This window comes from Ctenopharyngodon idella, chromosome 18 (assembly GCF_019924925.1).
Source record: "Ctenopharyngodon idella isolate HZGC_01 chromosome 18, HZGC01, whole genome shotgun sequence".
NCBI classification, from domain to species: Eukaryota; Metazoa; Chordata; class Actinopteri; order Cypriniformes; family Xenocyprididae; genus Ctenopharyngodon; species Ctenopharyngodon idella.
The window spans coordinates 7,524,760-7,543,355 of record NC_067237.1 but is presented as its reverse complement, the minus strand read 5'-3'; the positions used below and the strand labels follow the sequence as shown (position 1 = coordinate 7,543,355).

General features: G+C 36.3%; 2 protein-coding genes across 3 annotated transcripts in view; both read right to left on the bottom strand.

The window, feature by feature from the left end:
• Positions 1–1,741: 1,741 nt before the first annotated feature.
• Positions 1,742–9,394, bottom strand: ccnp (cyclin P). The gene is made up of 9 exons (XM_051870079.1): positions 9,069–9,394; positions 8,427–8,555; positions 8,009–8,084; positions 7,162–7,331; positions 6,991–7,089; positions 5,557–5,712; positions 5,330–5,488; positions 4,337–4,515; positions 1,742–2,361 (listed from the first exon to the last, which is right to left on the bottom strand). Exons 1-9 carry the CDS (start codon positions 9,117–9,119, stop codon positions 2,184–2,186), a joined length of 1,197 nt encoding a protein of 398 aa, XP_051726039.1. The 5' UTR covers positions 9,120–9,394; the 3' UTR covers positions 1,742–2,183.
• A 4,434-nt stretch (positions 9,395–13,828) lies between these two features.
• The window catches only part of akt2 (v-akt murine thymoma viral oncogene homolog 2), a 28,122-nt gene continuing 23,354 nt past the window's right edge, over positions 13,829–18,596 (bottom strand). For both annotated transcript variants that reach the window (XM_051870078.1, XM_051870077.1), the window contains one exon: positions 13,829–15,432. In XM_051870078.1, the coding sequence (XP_051726038.1) occupies positions 15,353–15,432 (80 nt within the window). In that variant the 3' untranslated portion in view covers positions 13,829–15,352. The remainder of the gene's footprint in view (positions 15,433–18,596) is intronic.

Below are 18,596 nucleotides of genomic sequence, written 5' to 3'. Positions count from 1 at the left end.
CCACGCAGTGTTTCATTATCTATTTCATGTGTTTACATGTAAAATATTTTAGCTTTATGATATCTGATAAGAACAATGCAATTAAAAACAAATAATCCCACATGAAAAAAAAAATACTATAGTAATTTATAGTAAATACTATAGTGTTTTGAACCATACTATAGTAAAGTAGGCTACTTGAATTTATTTGTTGTGGCAATTCTATAGTTGCTGTGGTAATATAACAACTATAGTAATATAAACAAATTACTCAATACTGTACTAAGTTTTCCACAACTAGGCCTATTATCTACAATATATACTACAGTTTACTGTAGTAAAATCTAAAGTATACTACAGTACATTTATTACAGTTTATCAGTTCACTATAGTTACTACCGTATGCTGTAGCCTTTATTAACAAGTGTTGTAAATACTAAAATATATACAGCATACTACAATTTACTATAGTATTTAATATAAATTACTATAGTATTTTTAATGTGGGGTTCTACAATAATTTTCAATCACTCACAATTAATGTAGAAATAGTAACTAATACATATCTAAAGGTTATAGTTATCTTGTTGGTTGTGTTAAGAACCAATACATTATCATAATAAGATTTCCCTATCAATGGTTGCATTTAGAGCCATATTTTTGTTACAGGAACATAATTCGAGAGTGAAAGGGTAACATTCTGGCCATAAAAAATGTACAAGTGGGACCTGAAACTGATAGGTCCGAAATCGATGATACTGCAACGAGTGAAACATATTGGCAGTCAATAAAATATGCACTACAGAGCAAAACTCCCGGGAAAATGGGGGAAAATGTTTCGCTCCGTGAAATCTCCTTGTGCCTCACACGCGCCTCTCAAATGTGCCAGATCTCGAGCGCTCAGCTGTTCTACTACAGCGCCACGTGGTTTTTGCAGGGCGGAATGACGCAGCGCGCTCGGGTCAGCCAATCAGCTGCGCGGGTGTGCGCGGACATGTGAGGGCGAGAGTAGAGGAGCTGCGCGCACATGTTCGGTACTGTGCACAGGCGCCCGTTGAAAAATTTGCGCTCGGTTCAGGTGACGTCATAAAGAGACGGGGAAAAAAAAAAAAAAAAAAAACAGCAGTTGCCAAATCCTTGTTTTTTTTCCCGGCGTAATTAAGCTATTTTTAAACAATTCCCGCAGTTTGAGGGTTTGACATTTCACTTACAAAGCAGATTAATTACGTATTTATTAAATATATGCTATTCTATAGAAATGATTTACGATCAGCAGATAGAAGAGGTCAAGCACATAGCCTACTTACCACTGCACCTCTAATAATTTCATCATTCTGTGAATTTACAGCCGTGTCAGCAAAATAGTAGCCAACAAATGAAAATAGCACAAGACCATTACCATGCCTATTATTAAAATGCATTTAATCCCTTTTAATGCAATCTGATAATAGTGATGTTGGCTTTGCAAGGTTATGTTTCTAAACTTCATATTTAACAACTGAGCCAGCAACAGTAATTGTCATTATATAATAAACCTTCAAGAATCTAAAAGTAGTGTTTTTGCATTATCAAGCTAGTTTTGGCCAGTCTATAAAACACATGCAAATCTGGCAACTCCGCACATGATGCCCCTGCTGAGAGTGTCATGTGAGGAGTGCACTGAACCTCCTACACACATGATTTTTTTTTTTTTTTTTTTTTAAACAAATTTAATTTCATACAGTGATGTACTGACACACGAATCATGCGTGGATTCCCAATGCAGTTTTCCGAAACAGACATGTCATTTTTATTTTTCACAATCTTAAAACACACATTTTCAAAAACACTTAAAAACAGTAAATGTTTCAAAGTGCTTTAATTTCATTAGACACCATAACACCTATTCCAGTATATAAAGTTTTCACCATATCATTGATACACACTTAAAAGCTACATAGACATAAATACACATTTCTTCTTTATCCTTTTACATTAAGTGACATAAGATTACTATAAAAAGTTACAGAAAACAATTCAGTCCAAAAAGAGTAACCAGCTCTCCTACAGAGGTATTCTGATGTTCACTGATGTCCAGTGCAACACAATACTCGTGACTGGCCACATTCCACATTTATTTCCCTCCCCAGAGTAGCAGTGCTATGCAGCTGTCCTGAACATTTCCGGCCCCATTTGGCCTCCTCACTGGTGTTGTTGATAGAGCGTCACGTCTGAGGGCATGACAGGCCCAGTAAGCCAGGAGCAGCCTTCAGAGCAGGGTGCATGCTGACATGGAGGGTTTGTATAGTGGAGAACTTGATGAAAGTCGCACGGGTCTCACGAGCATGTGCTCTCGCTGCTGCCATGGCCATGATCTGCATTATACTGAGGAGAGCCGCTTCACTGCCTCAGAAATAGTGGAAGACAAAAAAAAAAAGAAAAGAAATGAAGACTCGGCAAAAATTTTAAATCAAATTTGAACATATACGTGCACTACCACTCAAGAGTTTGAAAGTCTTATGCTCTCAAAGGCCACATTTATTTGATCAAAAAGCACAGTAGAAATAATATTGTGAACTTACGCTTTAAAATAATTTAACTTTTCTACTATTTTAAAACAATTTATTCCTGTTATAGTAAAGCTGAATTTTCAGCATCATTACTCCAGTCTTCAGTGTCGCATGATCCTTTAGAAACCATTCTAATACTGATTTAGTGCTCAAGAAACAATGTTGAAAACAGTTTGTGTCTTTTAATATTTGTGGAAACTGCACTACCATTCAAAAGTTTTGGGCAAGTAAGAAATTATATATTAATATATTTATATATATATATATATATATATATATATATATATATATATATATATATATATATATATATATATATATATATATATATATATATATATATTTATATATATATATATATATATATATATATATATATATATATATATATATATATATATATATATATATTATATTATATATATAGCAAGGATGCATTAAATTGATTAAAAGTGACAGTGAAGACATTTGTTATAAATTATTTCTATTTCAAATAAATACTGATCGTTGAACTTTCAGTATTTAACTGATCACTGTATCAGTTTCTACAAAAATATTAAGCAGCAAAAACATTTCAAACATCAGAAGGAGAACCAAATAAATTGAGCATCAATAATTATATTATAGAATGATTTCTGAAGGATCATGTGACACTAAAGTCTGGAGTAAAGACTGCTGAAAATTCAGCTTTGACATCACAGGAATAAATGACATTTAAAATTGAAAACCCATTGTTTTAAAATGTAATTTTCACAATATTACTTTTTTTTATTGTATTTTATATTACATAAACGCAGTTCTGGGTGAGCATAAAAGACAAACAAAAAAAAACAAAAAAAAGTTGTTTGTTTAACTAATTCTTGTTATTCTTATCTTTTGATTGGTAATGTACATCAATGGAGTCACCTAAGGTTCTTTTTAAAACAATGTGTTCAAAGTTAAAGGATTAGTGCACCCAAAAATGAAAATTCTGTCATTACTCACTCACCGTCATGTCGTTCCACACCCGTAAGACCTTCGTTCATCTTCGGAACACAAATTAAGATATTCAATGAAATCCGAGAGGTATATGACTCATCCATAGACAGCAACTTAACCACCACTTTCAAGGTCCAGAAAGGTACTAAAGACATTGTTAAAAGTCGACGTGACTGCAGTGGTTCAACCTTAATTTTATGAAGTGACGAGAATACTTTGTGCGCAAAAAACAAAAACAACATCTTTATTCAACAATATCTTCTCTTCTGTGTCATTCCCATACATTGTTTACGTCCAGCGCTTCCAGGTTCTATGTCAGAATGCCGACTCATTATTGGCCAGCTACTGCGTCAGAATCACACATGCGTCGTGCTGCTCCCGTGAACAGCGTCTGCCAATACGGAGCCAGAGTTTTGACGCAGAACCTGAAGGCACTGAATGTAAACAGCATATGAGAATGACAGAAGAGAAGATATTGTTGAATAAAGTCATTTTGGTTTTTGCGCACAAGTAGTATTCTCATTGCTTCATAAAATTAAGGTTGAACCACTGCAGTCACGTCGACTTTTAACAATCTTTAGTACCTTTCTGGACCTTGAAAGTGTTGATTATATTGTGGTCTATGGACGAGTCATATACCTCTCTGATTTTATCAAAATATCTTAATTTGTGTTCCGAAGATGAACAAAGGTCTTACAGGTGTGGAACGACATGATGGTGAGTAATTAATGACAAGTTTCACTTTTGGGTGAACTAACCCTTTAAAAGCTCAAACTCCCAGAAATCAATCCGTAAAAACTGTACAGTACTAAAGGGCTACTTCTCCTGACCTTCCTATATGGATACTAGAGGCAATGCACCAGGCCGTCTCTCCATCTGGAGTGGGAGCTTCCTGGAGGATACTTCGGGCCAGACGGAGGGCAGCACCTGCCAGCTGGACGGGCAGATACACCACACACTGCCCCTCCAGGAGCGAGAGCTCCAACAGGTATCGTGCCATCCAGACTACCTGAACAGAAATAATTTAGGACATTTTATTGCAAGACCACATTGAAAATGTAAACAACTGACCATATGACAGCAGTTACTTAAAAACACCTACTGCTTTCCAAAAAAGGGTATTCCATGTTAGTCAAACAAAATGACAAGTCGGCTAGCTTGTGATTTTGGAATAAATTACTCTTAAAAGCAGTTTATCAGACAAAAATGAGAAAGCACAAGCTCTTATGTCAGGTTATGTTGAAACACTAAATAGAAGAGGAGAAAAACTAGGAGAAAATATACCAAGAAGTCAAACAGTCATCAAACACTGACATTGGAAAAAATGTGAAATGGACAAGGTAAAGATGTTTTTGCACACAGTTAACTTTGGCTGCATGTCATATTATTACTTGGGGCACAGAGATGTTCAATGACGCACAAGTATCTTGGATGAAGAACATTAGAATTTAGTATTCAGATGTTTTCTCTGAGTGTAGATAGAAAAATACAAACCAAAATATCCAAGATATACAAGAAAAAGTAATCACCTAAATTAGATCTGGTATTAATGACAACATCCCACACACAAGCTTCATTCATAAATACTTTATTAAATGACAGATCTGAATCAAAGCTTGGATTTTTCAATATTACATGCAGTTTTCAGGAACATAATGAATGAATCTCCATTACTCTGGATACCTAGTATCCGATGTGCCATCACGTACCATAAAAACACTTTCCCCCTTGAGATGTTGATGTTCAAGAAAATTTTTGCTATTCTGTTTGGTCCTTCACCTTTAATATTAGTAGCATTAGCTCCAGTTTAAGAGTTCACTGACCTTGTCGCTGCAGCGCGCAATGGAAGCAGAGATGAGAAGAAAATGAAGTGGGGGACAGTAATAGAGATCAAACTTGAGCCCAGTTAAAACTCTCCTCTCCATCCGTAGCAGTTGTTTCTTACTGTAGGCGTTCTCCATCAGATAGCAGAGCTCTGAAACCTGACAAACATTGACACCTTATTAGCGTTGAGTTCACGTTTCCATTAAACTTATTAGCACTGAAGTACCTCTGGTAATAGACATTCCTCTTTTTTGGCAGCTAGAAAGAGGCAAACCACACCCAGCAACTGCAGGCCAGTGATGGACACTTTGATGAGCCTTAGTGCTCGATTCAACAGGTGTACCGCCAGATACAATGTTTCCTCTGAGAACTGAAACACTTCCTAAGGTGAAAACAAGTGTCCATGTGTAACACATTTTGACCAATAAAAAAAAAAAAAAAAAAAAAAAAAAAAAAAGGCAGAGGCTAAGTGCAAATAGTAATAGATGCTATTTACACTAAGTGAAAATAGCATATTTCCTTAGCGATAGATGCTATTTACACCAAGTGAAAATAGCGATAGAATCTGTTGCACTTTTCATCGCTATTCATCTATTTACACCATGTAAAAGTATCAGTTCTTTGCAATAAGAGTAAATCATAATTCGATGCTATCTATACTTTATATATCGGCAGATACTATTTGCACCTCAGTATTTTTGTACATTAACAGGATGCAATAATATCAGAGTGTAAATGATTATATTATTGAATGGATGCTGCCTTATTGGGAGAATAAAAACCCTCCCTACACCTTCCCCTAACCAATAAACGCTTTATTTCCACTTTTAGAACATTATTTTCCATTGTTATTTAGAATAAATGCAAGCTTGGCAGAAAGCATATTCGAACCAGTGTCAATCATGTTAAAAGCCAGATCTGCAAGCCTTACTCGCTATCGCTGCGCCACTGAAGACACTGAATTCTATGTGTCTTTTTTTAAAACTTGAGTGGCCTAACCAGATATTGGTGGGCGGGGCTAGTATAAACCGCGTTTGCCAACAAAGGACACTATTTGCACTTAGTGTAAATAGACATTCCATAAAAGAAGTTACATAATATACAATTCAGGTCAGAAAAAAAAGAAATCTATTTTTATTGAGTAAGGACACATTAAACTGTTTAAAAGTGACAGTAAAGACTTTTATAACACTTATATTCCAAATAAATACTCTGGAGTGGAAAAAACGTTTCCACAAAAATATAAAGCAGCAAAAACTTTGATAAGAACCATTATTAATAGAGCACCAAATCAGCATATTACAAAGATTTCTGAAAGACTGTTTGACAACAGCTGCTGAAAACTCAGCTTTGCCATCATAAATTGTTTTAAAATACATTACAATAGAAAACAGTACTTTGAAATTGTAAATTATTGTTTTTATCAAATTTGATTAAAATGCAGCCTTGGTGAGCATAAGACTACAAAATTTAAAAATGTGTATAAGTCTATATATTTAATTAGTCTAAACTTTTGAACAGTAGTGTATATTACATAACACACCTAACTCCTATATAATATAATCCACACTGTTAGGATAACAGCTAATTATTCCTCTGTCACTCAAACAGAAATGGAACAAACAGGTCATACTTACAAATTTGCATCTATTGCACTTACATGGACTTGAGTTAGCCAGTCAACCAAAATGGCTCTGGTAGTGTCAGTGAAAGGCTTGGGCAGGTCAGCATTTGGGAGAGTACATAGTAGCTGACTTCTCTGTAAACCAAGAGAAACACATACATGACCACAGTAATGGGAAATCAAAAGTACTTTGTGTCGCATCCTCACCATCATGTCTGAAAAGATGTCCCATGCATAGGTCTGGTCATAGAGGAGCCCCAGCTTGCTGATGGCTACTTCCACCTCTCTGCGCAGAAGCCCGGGCAGCAGTTCCCGCAGACTAGGTGGACCTGGCAACCTGTTCAGATACTTCAGCAAAGCCTCCTCTTCATAGACATCTAGCATTGTTGCACATGATTGATAAATATGCACTTAGTGTAAATTTTCTGTATTGATTTTTCACAGGTATTTTACCCTACCAACATTTCAAATTATGTGGTGCATTGTGTTTTATGGTTGAAGAAAACATCTGTCAATTTAATGGATAATGTCCTGGCAGGCATTTTCCAATACCTTTTTCCACAGATGGAATTAAACTTTAGGACAACCTCACACCATTTGAGAATCGAGTGGCTTGGCAGACAATAAAATGGAGGAAAAAATGTCTCAGAACTGAAGTGGATGGACCAGCGTCATATTAACCTCGCAATGTGGTAGCGAGTTTTACACAGGCAAAACACGATTTTAGTAGAAAACGGAAAAAAATCTAGTTGGTATTTTGAATGCACAAATAAAAAAAATAAAAAAATAAAAAGGATTGAGTCACTGTACTGTATTTGCACCAATAGCTAAATTTAAATCGGGTCTCTGGCCTGATGACCTGGGGGGTCAAAACATTGTAGTTGGATTAAATTAAGCATTAACATCAGTGCACGGACATTATATTTTTGCTGCATTATGTTCTGCAGCAGTAAGTTGGGTTCAACTTGGCCTCAAATAAATTAAATTGGGAAAAATGTACTAAATCATGGACCTCGGCTACTTAAGCAGCATCGAACAAGCTATCTAATATCACCTGAAGTTATTGATTCGTCTTGCGGAGCATAGTCCATTATGATCCCATCCTCTGCGGATATGGGAAGCCTTTGAACCTTGAGAGAAAAAGAAATGCTGTGACAGCAGAATGGTGATGAGAACACATCATTTGAAGAACCACCCATCTACCAGGGTGATTTTCTATCCATTACATGCAGAGAAGGTTACAAATTATATCATTATGTGCCAGTTTAATGCAATAAGGCAGAGGTCTTCAAATATGCTCCTGGGGACCCACCGTTCTGCAAAGTTTTTTCAACCTGCCTGTGTATTTTCAAGCAATCCTGAAGAGCTTGATTGGCTGCTTCAGGTGTTTGATTAGGGATGGACCGAACTCTGCAGGACAGTGGGTCTCCAGGAGCAGGGCTGAAGACCTCCGACATAAAAGGTGCAGTTACCCATCGACTCTCCTGTGAAGGTTTGTAGTGCTGCCCTGACCCAACCTCCTCTCTTTCAGCAAACACCCTGCGCTCCCTCAGAACACAGGAGTTTGCCCACGTCCGCAGAGGCGCTTGTCTGTCCTCAGTCTTTTGAAGTACAAAATGATTTCATTTATTCACAGTAGGTTAGTAAAGTCTTTCAATCCAAAAGTACACAAAGGAAGAGATTATATATAAGATTCTTCTAAATATCTTCCTTTGTGTACAGCAGAACAATAAAAATTTACACAGGTTTGGAACAACTTAAGGGGGAGTAAATGATGACAGAACTTTCATTTTTGGAACTCTCACTTTGGATGAATTATCCCTTTAACCACATACACAAATTAAAAACTGCTGTTCTAAAAACACAGAACTTCTAGAAGGAAACCATGGGAATTTGTCTTTGAGGTTGGCCTTCAAATTGAAGTCCACATGGAATCTGATTTTTTTGTTAACTTGAGTATGCCTTCATACATCAATAAGAATGTAGATATTGGTGAATTTATACAAAGTTTCCTGCTGATAGGTTAAAATGCTTTTAGTGGACACATTTTGGCCATTATTCACATTACACTGGAGGTCTAGGAATTAAAGTAGAGATTTTATATTCATTCTCACCATATGGAGGTCCAACAGTTGCCTGGAATCACAAAACCCAGTTCGAGCCATGATTCACCTGGACACTGTAGCTACCTGCACGCACTGAATCTGCAGCTGTACACTGACATGCAGCATCAGCTAATTAACACCAGTGGCACTAATAAAGCTTACTAATTGACCCTTCACTAAGCCCCGCCCTGTGTTACTAGCTTAGTCTCTGGATGTCCTGTGTGCTTGGGTAGTTTTAAACAGACTTGGAGAGAAATTGTCCAAATATACATAAATAAATATAAATATATTAAACATTTGATTTTAATAATGTATTAGTAAATGTTGAAATTAACATTAACCAAGATTAGTAAATGCTGTAGAAGTATTGCTAATTCTTAGTTCATGTTAACTAAACTAATGAAATCTTACTGTAAAGTGTTACCAATATAGTTATCACTATGGAATTAATCATGTTTAAAAGAGCCATATTCACAGAATTTGCCTGGTACATCACTGATTTATTTCAAATTAATTTCAGTGACAAAATAAGTTTATAATCCCTTTAAAAATTGTATCAGTTGTTCATAAAAGGGATCTGATTTAATTTAACTTGCATTTGTGGACAAGCATAATCTGACTAAACTAATAACACACAAACAACTATTTTTACATTTTTATCAAATACAATGAGGGCACGGACAACGATGTACTAAAAACTTTTTCCTTTGAGTTTCTCACGTACAGACAACAACGTTGTCAAAACAATCCCTGTTCACACAAATCCACGAAAACTACTAAAACACTGTATTATGCTGCCAGGCCAGTAGTTGCCGATGTCACTTTGTAAAGAAAAACTACGCACCTATAGACTGAACATGTAATACGGATGAGCTTTACGTCACCGTTTTCACAAATTCGCGTTTTTGTAGTTTACACGGACACAATAACGGTATCATTTTCAAAAACTTGCACTTTGAAACCGTTTTCAAAAGTTTGCATTTTCAGGCCCCCCAAAACGCTGTTGTCGTGTAAATGAACAGCCAAAACACACAAAAAGTGTTCAGTTTTTAGTAGATAACGGTGTCGTTTAAACGGCCCGAGTAATCATTCCAAGTAAGCGAACTCTTGAATTTAGTAACCTGTAGATTCTCCTTTAGCAGCACAACCTCCACCAAATGTTTCTTGTCACAGACTTTTTACCAATTTTGAATCCCTCCCCACAAATCTGTTTCAGTTTATCAGTATTTCTGGGTTGTCTTGATAGCACAGTTCTCTTTAGGCTATGCCACAGCATCTCAGTTCTTTAGTTGATTTGCTTTTGTGTTTCGGGTCTTTGTCTTGTTGCATCACCCAACCTCAATAAAGCTTGAAGACATGATCTGCTGTTCTGACATTCTCCTATAAAATGTCTTGATACACTTTTGAATTCATTGTTCCTTCAAGGACTGCAAAGTGACCGTGTGTTGAGTTGGGATCAAGTCTTATTGGTATTATAGATACATTTTTTGCCAAAAAGTTGAACTTTTGGCATTTCCCAAAAGCATCGTAAACCTAAGTTGATTGTAGCTACACTGGTGGCAATGGTTCTACGATCAACTTAGGCTTACAATGTTTTCTGGAGGTCTTTGGGTTGTTTCATATTTCCTTCAGGATTGCCTGTTATGTTCGTTGAGTGATCTTTGCAGGATGTCCTCTCCTAGGGAGACATCCTAATTTTCCACATTTGAAGACAGGGTATCTTACCATGCATGGATTCATGAACACTCAGGCTTTTCCAGCTTTTTATGACTTTATATGGGTTTTAAGGTCCTGTGAAAGCTTTTGGGATCAAGGCATGCTTCACACCAACTACTTTCTCTTGAGAAGATCAGATTTGTCCTTTATTTAAAGGCACACGTGTAAGCATTTTTTGTTGGTTCAATTATGTGTTTTGGATATAGCCTTTTATTACAAGTACTACTGGAAGCATTTTTGATGACTGCATATAATTACAGTGTATAAATACCCAGTTTTAGATGTTATTTTAATAACTTATTTTGATTCTCGCTCCATGTTTTTTAGTGACATGACATACGCAAGTACAAAATTTCGATTTAATGGACCCCTTTGTGAAGATCAGTGAAATCAGATCACGGCAAATAGTAGGTAATGCCATTAAGATGTGCTCGTCTTCATTCCAAACCTGTATGACTTGCATTCTTCTGCAGAACATAAAAGATATTTTGAGGAATGTTGGTAGCCACACGGAAGGGGGGGAGGGATCACTGAAACATCTTTTATGTTCCACTAAAGAAAGAAAGTCATATCGGTTTGGAACGACATGACTGAGTAAATTATGAGAGAATATTCATTTTTGAGTAAACTATCAATTTAAGGTTAAAGTTTGGGTAGGGTTAGAGGGTAGTATTTGTTGTGTGGGCATTCATCAGCACCGTGATGGACCAAAGAAATCATTAAAATCGACTGATTCCAACGCTCTTCATTGTCCAGCACAATATTCGAAGACCCATGTAGGTTACTTAAGATGTACTAACTGTGAATAGATTAAAATAAACAATTGAAATTGTGATTCCAGAAGTTTCAAGAACTAAATGTTCTTCAGGGTTCCTATGACCAATTAAAGGGTTAGTTCACTCAAAAATGACAATTCTGTCATTAATTACTCACCGTCATGTCGTTCCACACCCGTAAGACCTTCGTTCATCTTCGGAACACAAATTGTTATTTTTTTTTATAAAATCCAATGGCTCAGTGAGGCCTGCATTGCTAGCAAGACAATTGTCCCCCAGTGGTGAACCACTGAAATTTCGAACACACTTATGACATAACGAAGCCTCGTTTACTGAAATCACGAGTCTTTGGCAGTTTAATACACACTCAGAACCACTGATTCGGAACAAAAGATTCGTAAAGCTTCGAAGCAGTGTTTTGAAATCGTCCATTAGATATTGTTGAATAAAGTTATTTTGTTTTTTTGGCACACAAAAAGTATTCTTGTCGCTTCATAACATTAAGGTTGAACCACTGTAGTCACATGAACTGTTTTAAATATGTCTTTAATACCTTTCTGGGAATCTGAAAGTGTTAATTATCTTGCTGGCAATGCAGGCCTCACTGAGCCATCGGATTTTATGAAAAATATCGTAATTTGTGTTCCAAAGATGAACGAAGGTCTTACGGGTGTGGAACGACATGAGGGTGAGGAATTGAGAGAATTTTTGGGTGAACTAACCCTTTAATTTTACCAGGTGTTGTTCACAATTAATGGATAACTTTTTTAGACTAATTATTTTGATATTTAGTATATTAGGTCTAGAAACCATACATTTAAAATTACAGGTTTGCCATGAGCATTGAAACCCTACTTCTTAAATAAAAATGACAGTTGTTGATGGCGACGAATTAAAATAACAATGATGGCAGTTTACATTTTGATATTTTGGTTTTATTTAGTTTGTCTAGTCTTACTTTAAATACTCTTAGGCCATCTTACGGCCCCCTAGTGAGCACCTGTTCCCTGGTTGTGGTCCACTGCTCTACAGGAACACCCACCAAAATATCACTGGTTTATAAAGGGATAGCTCCGATCCTGGATGCGGATTGGTCAAAAGCAAAAACTCTGTGTCCCTGCATTTAATTTATTGGCCAAGAAAGCTTTTTGCAGTGTCATTAGGTGTAAATTAACACCCAGACCACTGCTGAAGTAGACTAAATTATAATGCAGCATTTGTTACTTATCTCTGCTGTGGGACTAATCACCGTCATTCATGATCTCTCGATCATCATAAAACTATTTTGTACATATTAAGGCATCTTTTATCTCCATGTACAAATAATTCAAATTAATTCTTGTGGAAAAAAAAATAAAAAAACCGTTTAGAGTATTCAATAAGATGTGTTCTCCATTGAGCTCTCCTTGCACACCCCTGGCGGAAGAACATGGTCTTAAAAACTCTTACTGTCCATTGGGTTAATTTCACACACTGTTGGGTTAGTAAAAAAGGCAGACATACAGTTTTTGGTAAAAGAATTTACTTGCATGAATGTCCTAATAGCAAAGCATAACCCATAGCACTCTGTAGCAAAAAAAAGAAAAAAGAAAGGGAAAAAATTAAAAAAGTTTGTTGAAATATTTCAAGTTTCCCCAACGTTTGCATCCCCAGCACTAAAAAAAAGCAAACTGAGCATCAATGATGACATTCGTGATTGTTCATCACATTCAGAACAGAACAGTCGATGGTTAAAGTTGCAAAATAATTTCACTTCAAAGCTGATTTGTCCTACAAGTAGGTATATACACACAAGAAAGATGGGTGAAACCACTACAGCAGACCATTTCAGATCTAAGCCCCTCATGTCTCCACCCAAAAGTTTCTTTTAAAAACTATATTTGAGCATCATCAATGGTGTGAACGAGAGTGCACAAATGTTATTCATGTCCGGAGCAATGTATTATTTAATGACAGGCAAATGGCACCATCTAGCGGTCTCTCTCAGTCAAGGCAACAAGGGCTGTTTCAAAACCTAGACAGCACGTTTTGGGCATAATGCGTTTAAGACCCATAGAAGCGCTTCAGTTTGAAACCAGTGAGGACCTTCCTGTATGAGTAAGTCTATGTAGGAGGGATGATAATATATATCTTGTTTAAACAAGAAGGATCATCATATCTTAAAGGAGGTTTTTCATTTCCCGTTGCAAATATATACTGTGACTACCTTATTACACACCCACACATGCACAAATAAAGCACACACTCACACAAATGGAAAAATGAAACGAACGAACAAACAAAACAAAAAACCTTTACTATTGTAATATATATTTTATATATATTTTATCAAGACAATTTCATTTCAGGGAGTGGGTGAATGGAACAAAAAGACGAAAAAATGATCCAAATAAAATAATGAATAAAACAAAAACAAAAATAGTTTGATGTTCCTTACATGAAGAATCTTTAAAAAGGCAAAAGAAGAAAACACCTCACACATCTAAGCGGTGTGTTCTGACAGCTTCCGTCTGGAGAAGCACACCTACATCTGGAGATGAAGTTGAACATTTCCTCTCAGACATCCTAACCATTTTTTCTTACTACACTAATAATAAAAAAAGGAGAAATGAAAAAAGTGTCAAGGCTGCGACAACAATGGCGTGGCGCGCAGGTACACGTTTCCACTGTTTGCTACTTTAAGCAGTCAGTCATGCTGACGCAGTAGCTATTGCAGTTAAATAACAGGACATTTAAATCCTCATTTTTTTTTGGTTGTTGTTGCCTGTACGTTTGTCTCTAAACTTCAACATCAATGCCTGCAAAACTTTTGAGAGAATGAAAACAACATGATGGAGAGTTTCTATGATACACTGACCTTGGAACATCAAGCCTCTGGGGGCAGCAGATGAAAACTGGGAAAAAAAAAAAAAAAAAAAAAAAAAGGCCTCACCAGAAAGCCGGTTTCAAGGTTCCCGGTTGGGGAGGAAACCACAACCTCCCTGTTAACACGTTAGAGATGTCTTCCTCTCTCTTCCCTTTAAAGCACAAACATTTTCACATCTATAGTGTGTGAGCCTCCCAAACCCCTAACAATCCCACCCCGGTCCTACTACTCAACGTTATGCCCATGTACAAAAATCGAAACAAAAAGACACAGTTTAAGAAGTAGATTTGAGAACACGCATCTGTCCGTCCATCCGCACACGCACGCACAGCATTCGGTACGCTACCCAGGCAGAGAAACAGCACTATTCCTTTCGGTGTTACCCCATCATCGGTCCTCCCGCTGTAAAAACACTATTGGTAACAGCTAGTTCCAGAAAGAGCACTTGTACAATTGCAGAAATATGGCTTTAAAACTGTAACAATCAGTGGGAAAAAAGTCCAAATGGTTTGACTTCTTTTGTCCCCACAAGATGATTTAGAGCGTGTTCGATATTTGTGTTTGCAAGAGGCTTTAGTCCTGTAGTCCAGTGTTTTGAGTGTGAGCATGTGTCCTGAAACCTGCTGGTGCTGAGCTGTGTTTCTCATTGGTACCTGATTGGTTGAGATATATTCAGTGATTGGTGGATTGAGTTGCAGTGTGTAGTGTCAGGCAACGATTGGCTGGATGGAAAGCCAATCGTAAACCAGGACTGACCAGAGGGTACCACCTGTTCGGGATCATTCACAGATGCCGTACTCCCGCTTAGAACCCGCTTCCTCGGAAAGCTTGGGTTGCTGGTGCACGTGTCCTTGTACGAGTTTGCGTTTGTGTATGTGAGGGGCGTCCGGTTTGCTGGTAAGGGTGAGAGAGTGGCGGGGAGGGGGGGGATGTGGTCACTCCCGCACACTGGCTGAGTAGGAGAACTGCGAGAAGTGTGTGCGTGTATCTGGATCCTCAGCATCAAGACTGTCATCTGCAAACAACGGAGACAAAGACCAATGGAAAACCAAATCAGTTCCTCAAGTCATTTATTTTATTCATTATTGTCTATCACTACTAGTGTTGTACCGGTACTTTGGTACCAAGTCGGTACTGACATTTTGAAAATGTGACGATACCTGCATTTCTGTAGTACCAGTAGTACAGAGAATCCAGGTATATTTGGTACCCACTGATAGGGCTGTGGCAGTATTTACTTGAATATGACACGAGTGAAGCACAAAGCTTTGTTTACAAAAGAAATAATAGGTTAGCAATTAATTGTGACATCGCAGCCATGGAAACATTTTGGTTCATGCCGAATGAGAGAGGTACGTGAGTCCATAAATTTATGCTTTGTATTCTGTTTTGCGAAACGCTCGAAAAAGAGTTTAACAATATTCCATTAGTTATTCCACTGAACATGGAATCTCTGTTTCTTTTCCCAAATCTTCACTCACGCAGGGGATTATAAATGTTTCTTTCTTTTGTTCGCATTTAGGCCTATTATAGGCTATTCACATTCTTTACTGTGGTAAAGTAGAAAAAAACACTGTAGGACAGAAACCTTTTTGCTTGCACGTCAATTTCTATTTAACACAGTTTGTGATTGTTATTAGACTTTATAAGGCACATCAAGTTGATTTGTATAGCGCGCTTCACACACGCTGGTATTTTTTTCTTTCGCTTTCAAGGCAGCGCTAAATCAAACATAACCTGAATGTCTTGCCCCTGCTAAAGATAAAACTCGCTCTTCAAACCTTTTACAACAAGTGTCAGTTGCATGTAACATCAGGAGATAACATGAAGATATTCTAAAAGAGAAATGGTCTCTTTCCTGCTTGTGTCCCTCATCCCTCTCAAAGCACAGAGAGGCTATATGACGCATCTTTGTGTGGAAATAAAAAACGAATGTTTTTTTAAAAAATAATACTTAACTTTTTTATTATTTAGGTTACCATTATTTACCAATATTTATTTCATATTTTTATAGGCTGTAGTGTGTCGTTTCACTGACGGAATAGCGAAAATAACGCGCATGTCTGTTACAAAATGGATGTTTGAGCATTTTTTTTTTTTTTTTTATATTTCAAAATTTATTTCATTGAGGCATATGTACACACACAAACATACACACATGCTCCAAATATTTATATGTATGATTACCATATTTAATATGTTTTTAAAATAGGCTATATAAAATAGTTCCAACAGATTTTGCTGTGGTACTGAAATTGGTACCGAGAACCGTAAAATTTTTATGGTATTGGTATCGACTACTGGAATTTTGGTACTGTGACAACACTAATCACTACTATCATCTCTGTCAAAATGCATGTTATAGATCTTATTGTGAACAATTCATCCGTGAATATGTTTCATTTTTTACATGTTTTGACCTTGTAATGTTTAACCCAATAAAGCCTAAATGGACTCTATCAACTGGATTGAAACTTTGCTGAAAAAACTGTTGTACACAATCTTCTAAATGCTTAGTTTTGTCTGATTAAGTTAAAGCAAGTAAAAGGCCTTTTAGGCCTCTTTCACTTCTTTTTGTGCTTGAATGGACAAACAGACAAAATGATGTCAAAATGCCCTCCTTGGCAAATATCCTAGTAAACACAGTTATGTAAACAGTTGAGAAAGCAAGCACTGTAACAGTATATTGGATTGTGCATTCGGTCTTAAAGTGACAGCAGCCTAATGATCTTACTGCCTTCTTTAATGATCTTAATGAATAATGATCTTGCCAATTATTAATGTTAATCCAACAACAAAAGACAAAAAAAAAAAAAAAAAAAAATCTCTCGCTGCTCTTGACTGAATAACTTTTGTAACTTTAATAAGGATTCATCTAGATTTAATTTTTACAGTGAAAACTATACAGTGTTATTTTACATTTGATTACTTTATTCAATTGCTGTACCTGTAAACTTCTGTTAGACCTACCTGAAAAAACCCGAAAAGCACTGTTTATTTAATTTGTGTCTGTCCAACTGTATTTTTTTTGTGCCATTGCTTATAATTTGGTTATCTATAGAAAAGATTCTCAAGATTGAGCCCTGCATGCCTGCATGTGCCCCCAGATTGTGATCTACTAGTAGCAGGCAAAAAACAGTCTCAAATAAAAATAAGTTAACAGCTTTATTTTTGCATTTCTTTTTTATATTTATTTTTCTTAATGAATGTATTTTTTCTACAACTAGAGTACCTTATTTTGTTGTTTCCTAATGAGGATTTGCACTAGATTTTACACATTGCACATTTTAGCACAGAAGCCTGAAAGACTTCTTGACTGTTGTCATGTCATGAGCTGTCATCAGATTACTGATCTAATGTGTGACATGATTTCTTTCCTATTATTTCTCTTTCTTTGTTATTTAAAAAACTAAAGTATTTTGTTGTTGTTGTGGATGTCCTAATTGGGGTACAAGATGTGCAATTTTTTAGATAAATATTCATTTTGGTAGCATTTGTGATTTAATAGAAATGTAACTTGCAGTGTAAAATAGCAACATATCACAATATCGGTATATCAATCGATATACCACCAAATCAAATCGTATCGCTGAATTTGAGGTATCAGCAAATCTTGTATCGCTGGCTAAGAAAATCGGTATCAGATCATATTGTGATGAACTGTCTGATTTACACACGTAAGTGGTTCGAATCTTATTAAGGTTTTTGAGTCACCAATCAGATCATTTTTCGGATCAGCAAGAAAAATAAATAAATAAAGAGGGAGGACTAATAAAGTCCAAACATTAAAGGCAAGTGAATAGTCAGTAAAAATAAGAACAAATACACTAAATACAAGCATAGATAAATACAATATAACAAAGTTGCAGGTACAAAGTAAGGTCTAACAGTAGTATTCAGCTACAGACATGTAATAATTAGGCCTAAATGTAAAAACACTATAGTCCTCACTGTATAAAATAAATATATATCAATCTTTGTTAAAGCTGTGTTTTGTTGTTTGATTAACATTAATGACAGCAGCAGGTATTTATAGGCTGCTGTCACTTTAAGACCTAATGCACTGATCCAATATAAATGATACACATCCAATTTCTTTCTCAACCGTTTACGTTCACTTAAGACATAAGCGACTGTGTTTACGAGAATACTTGCCGAAACAGCGTGTTTTCTTTTGCC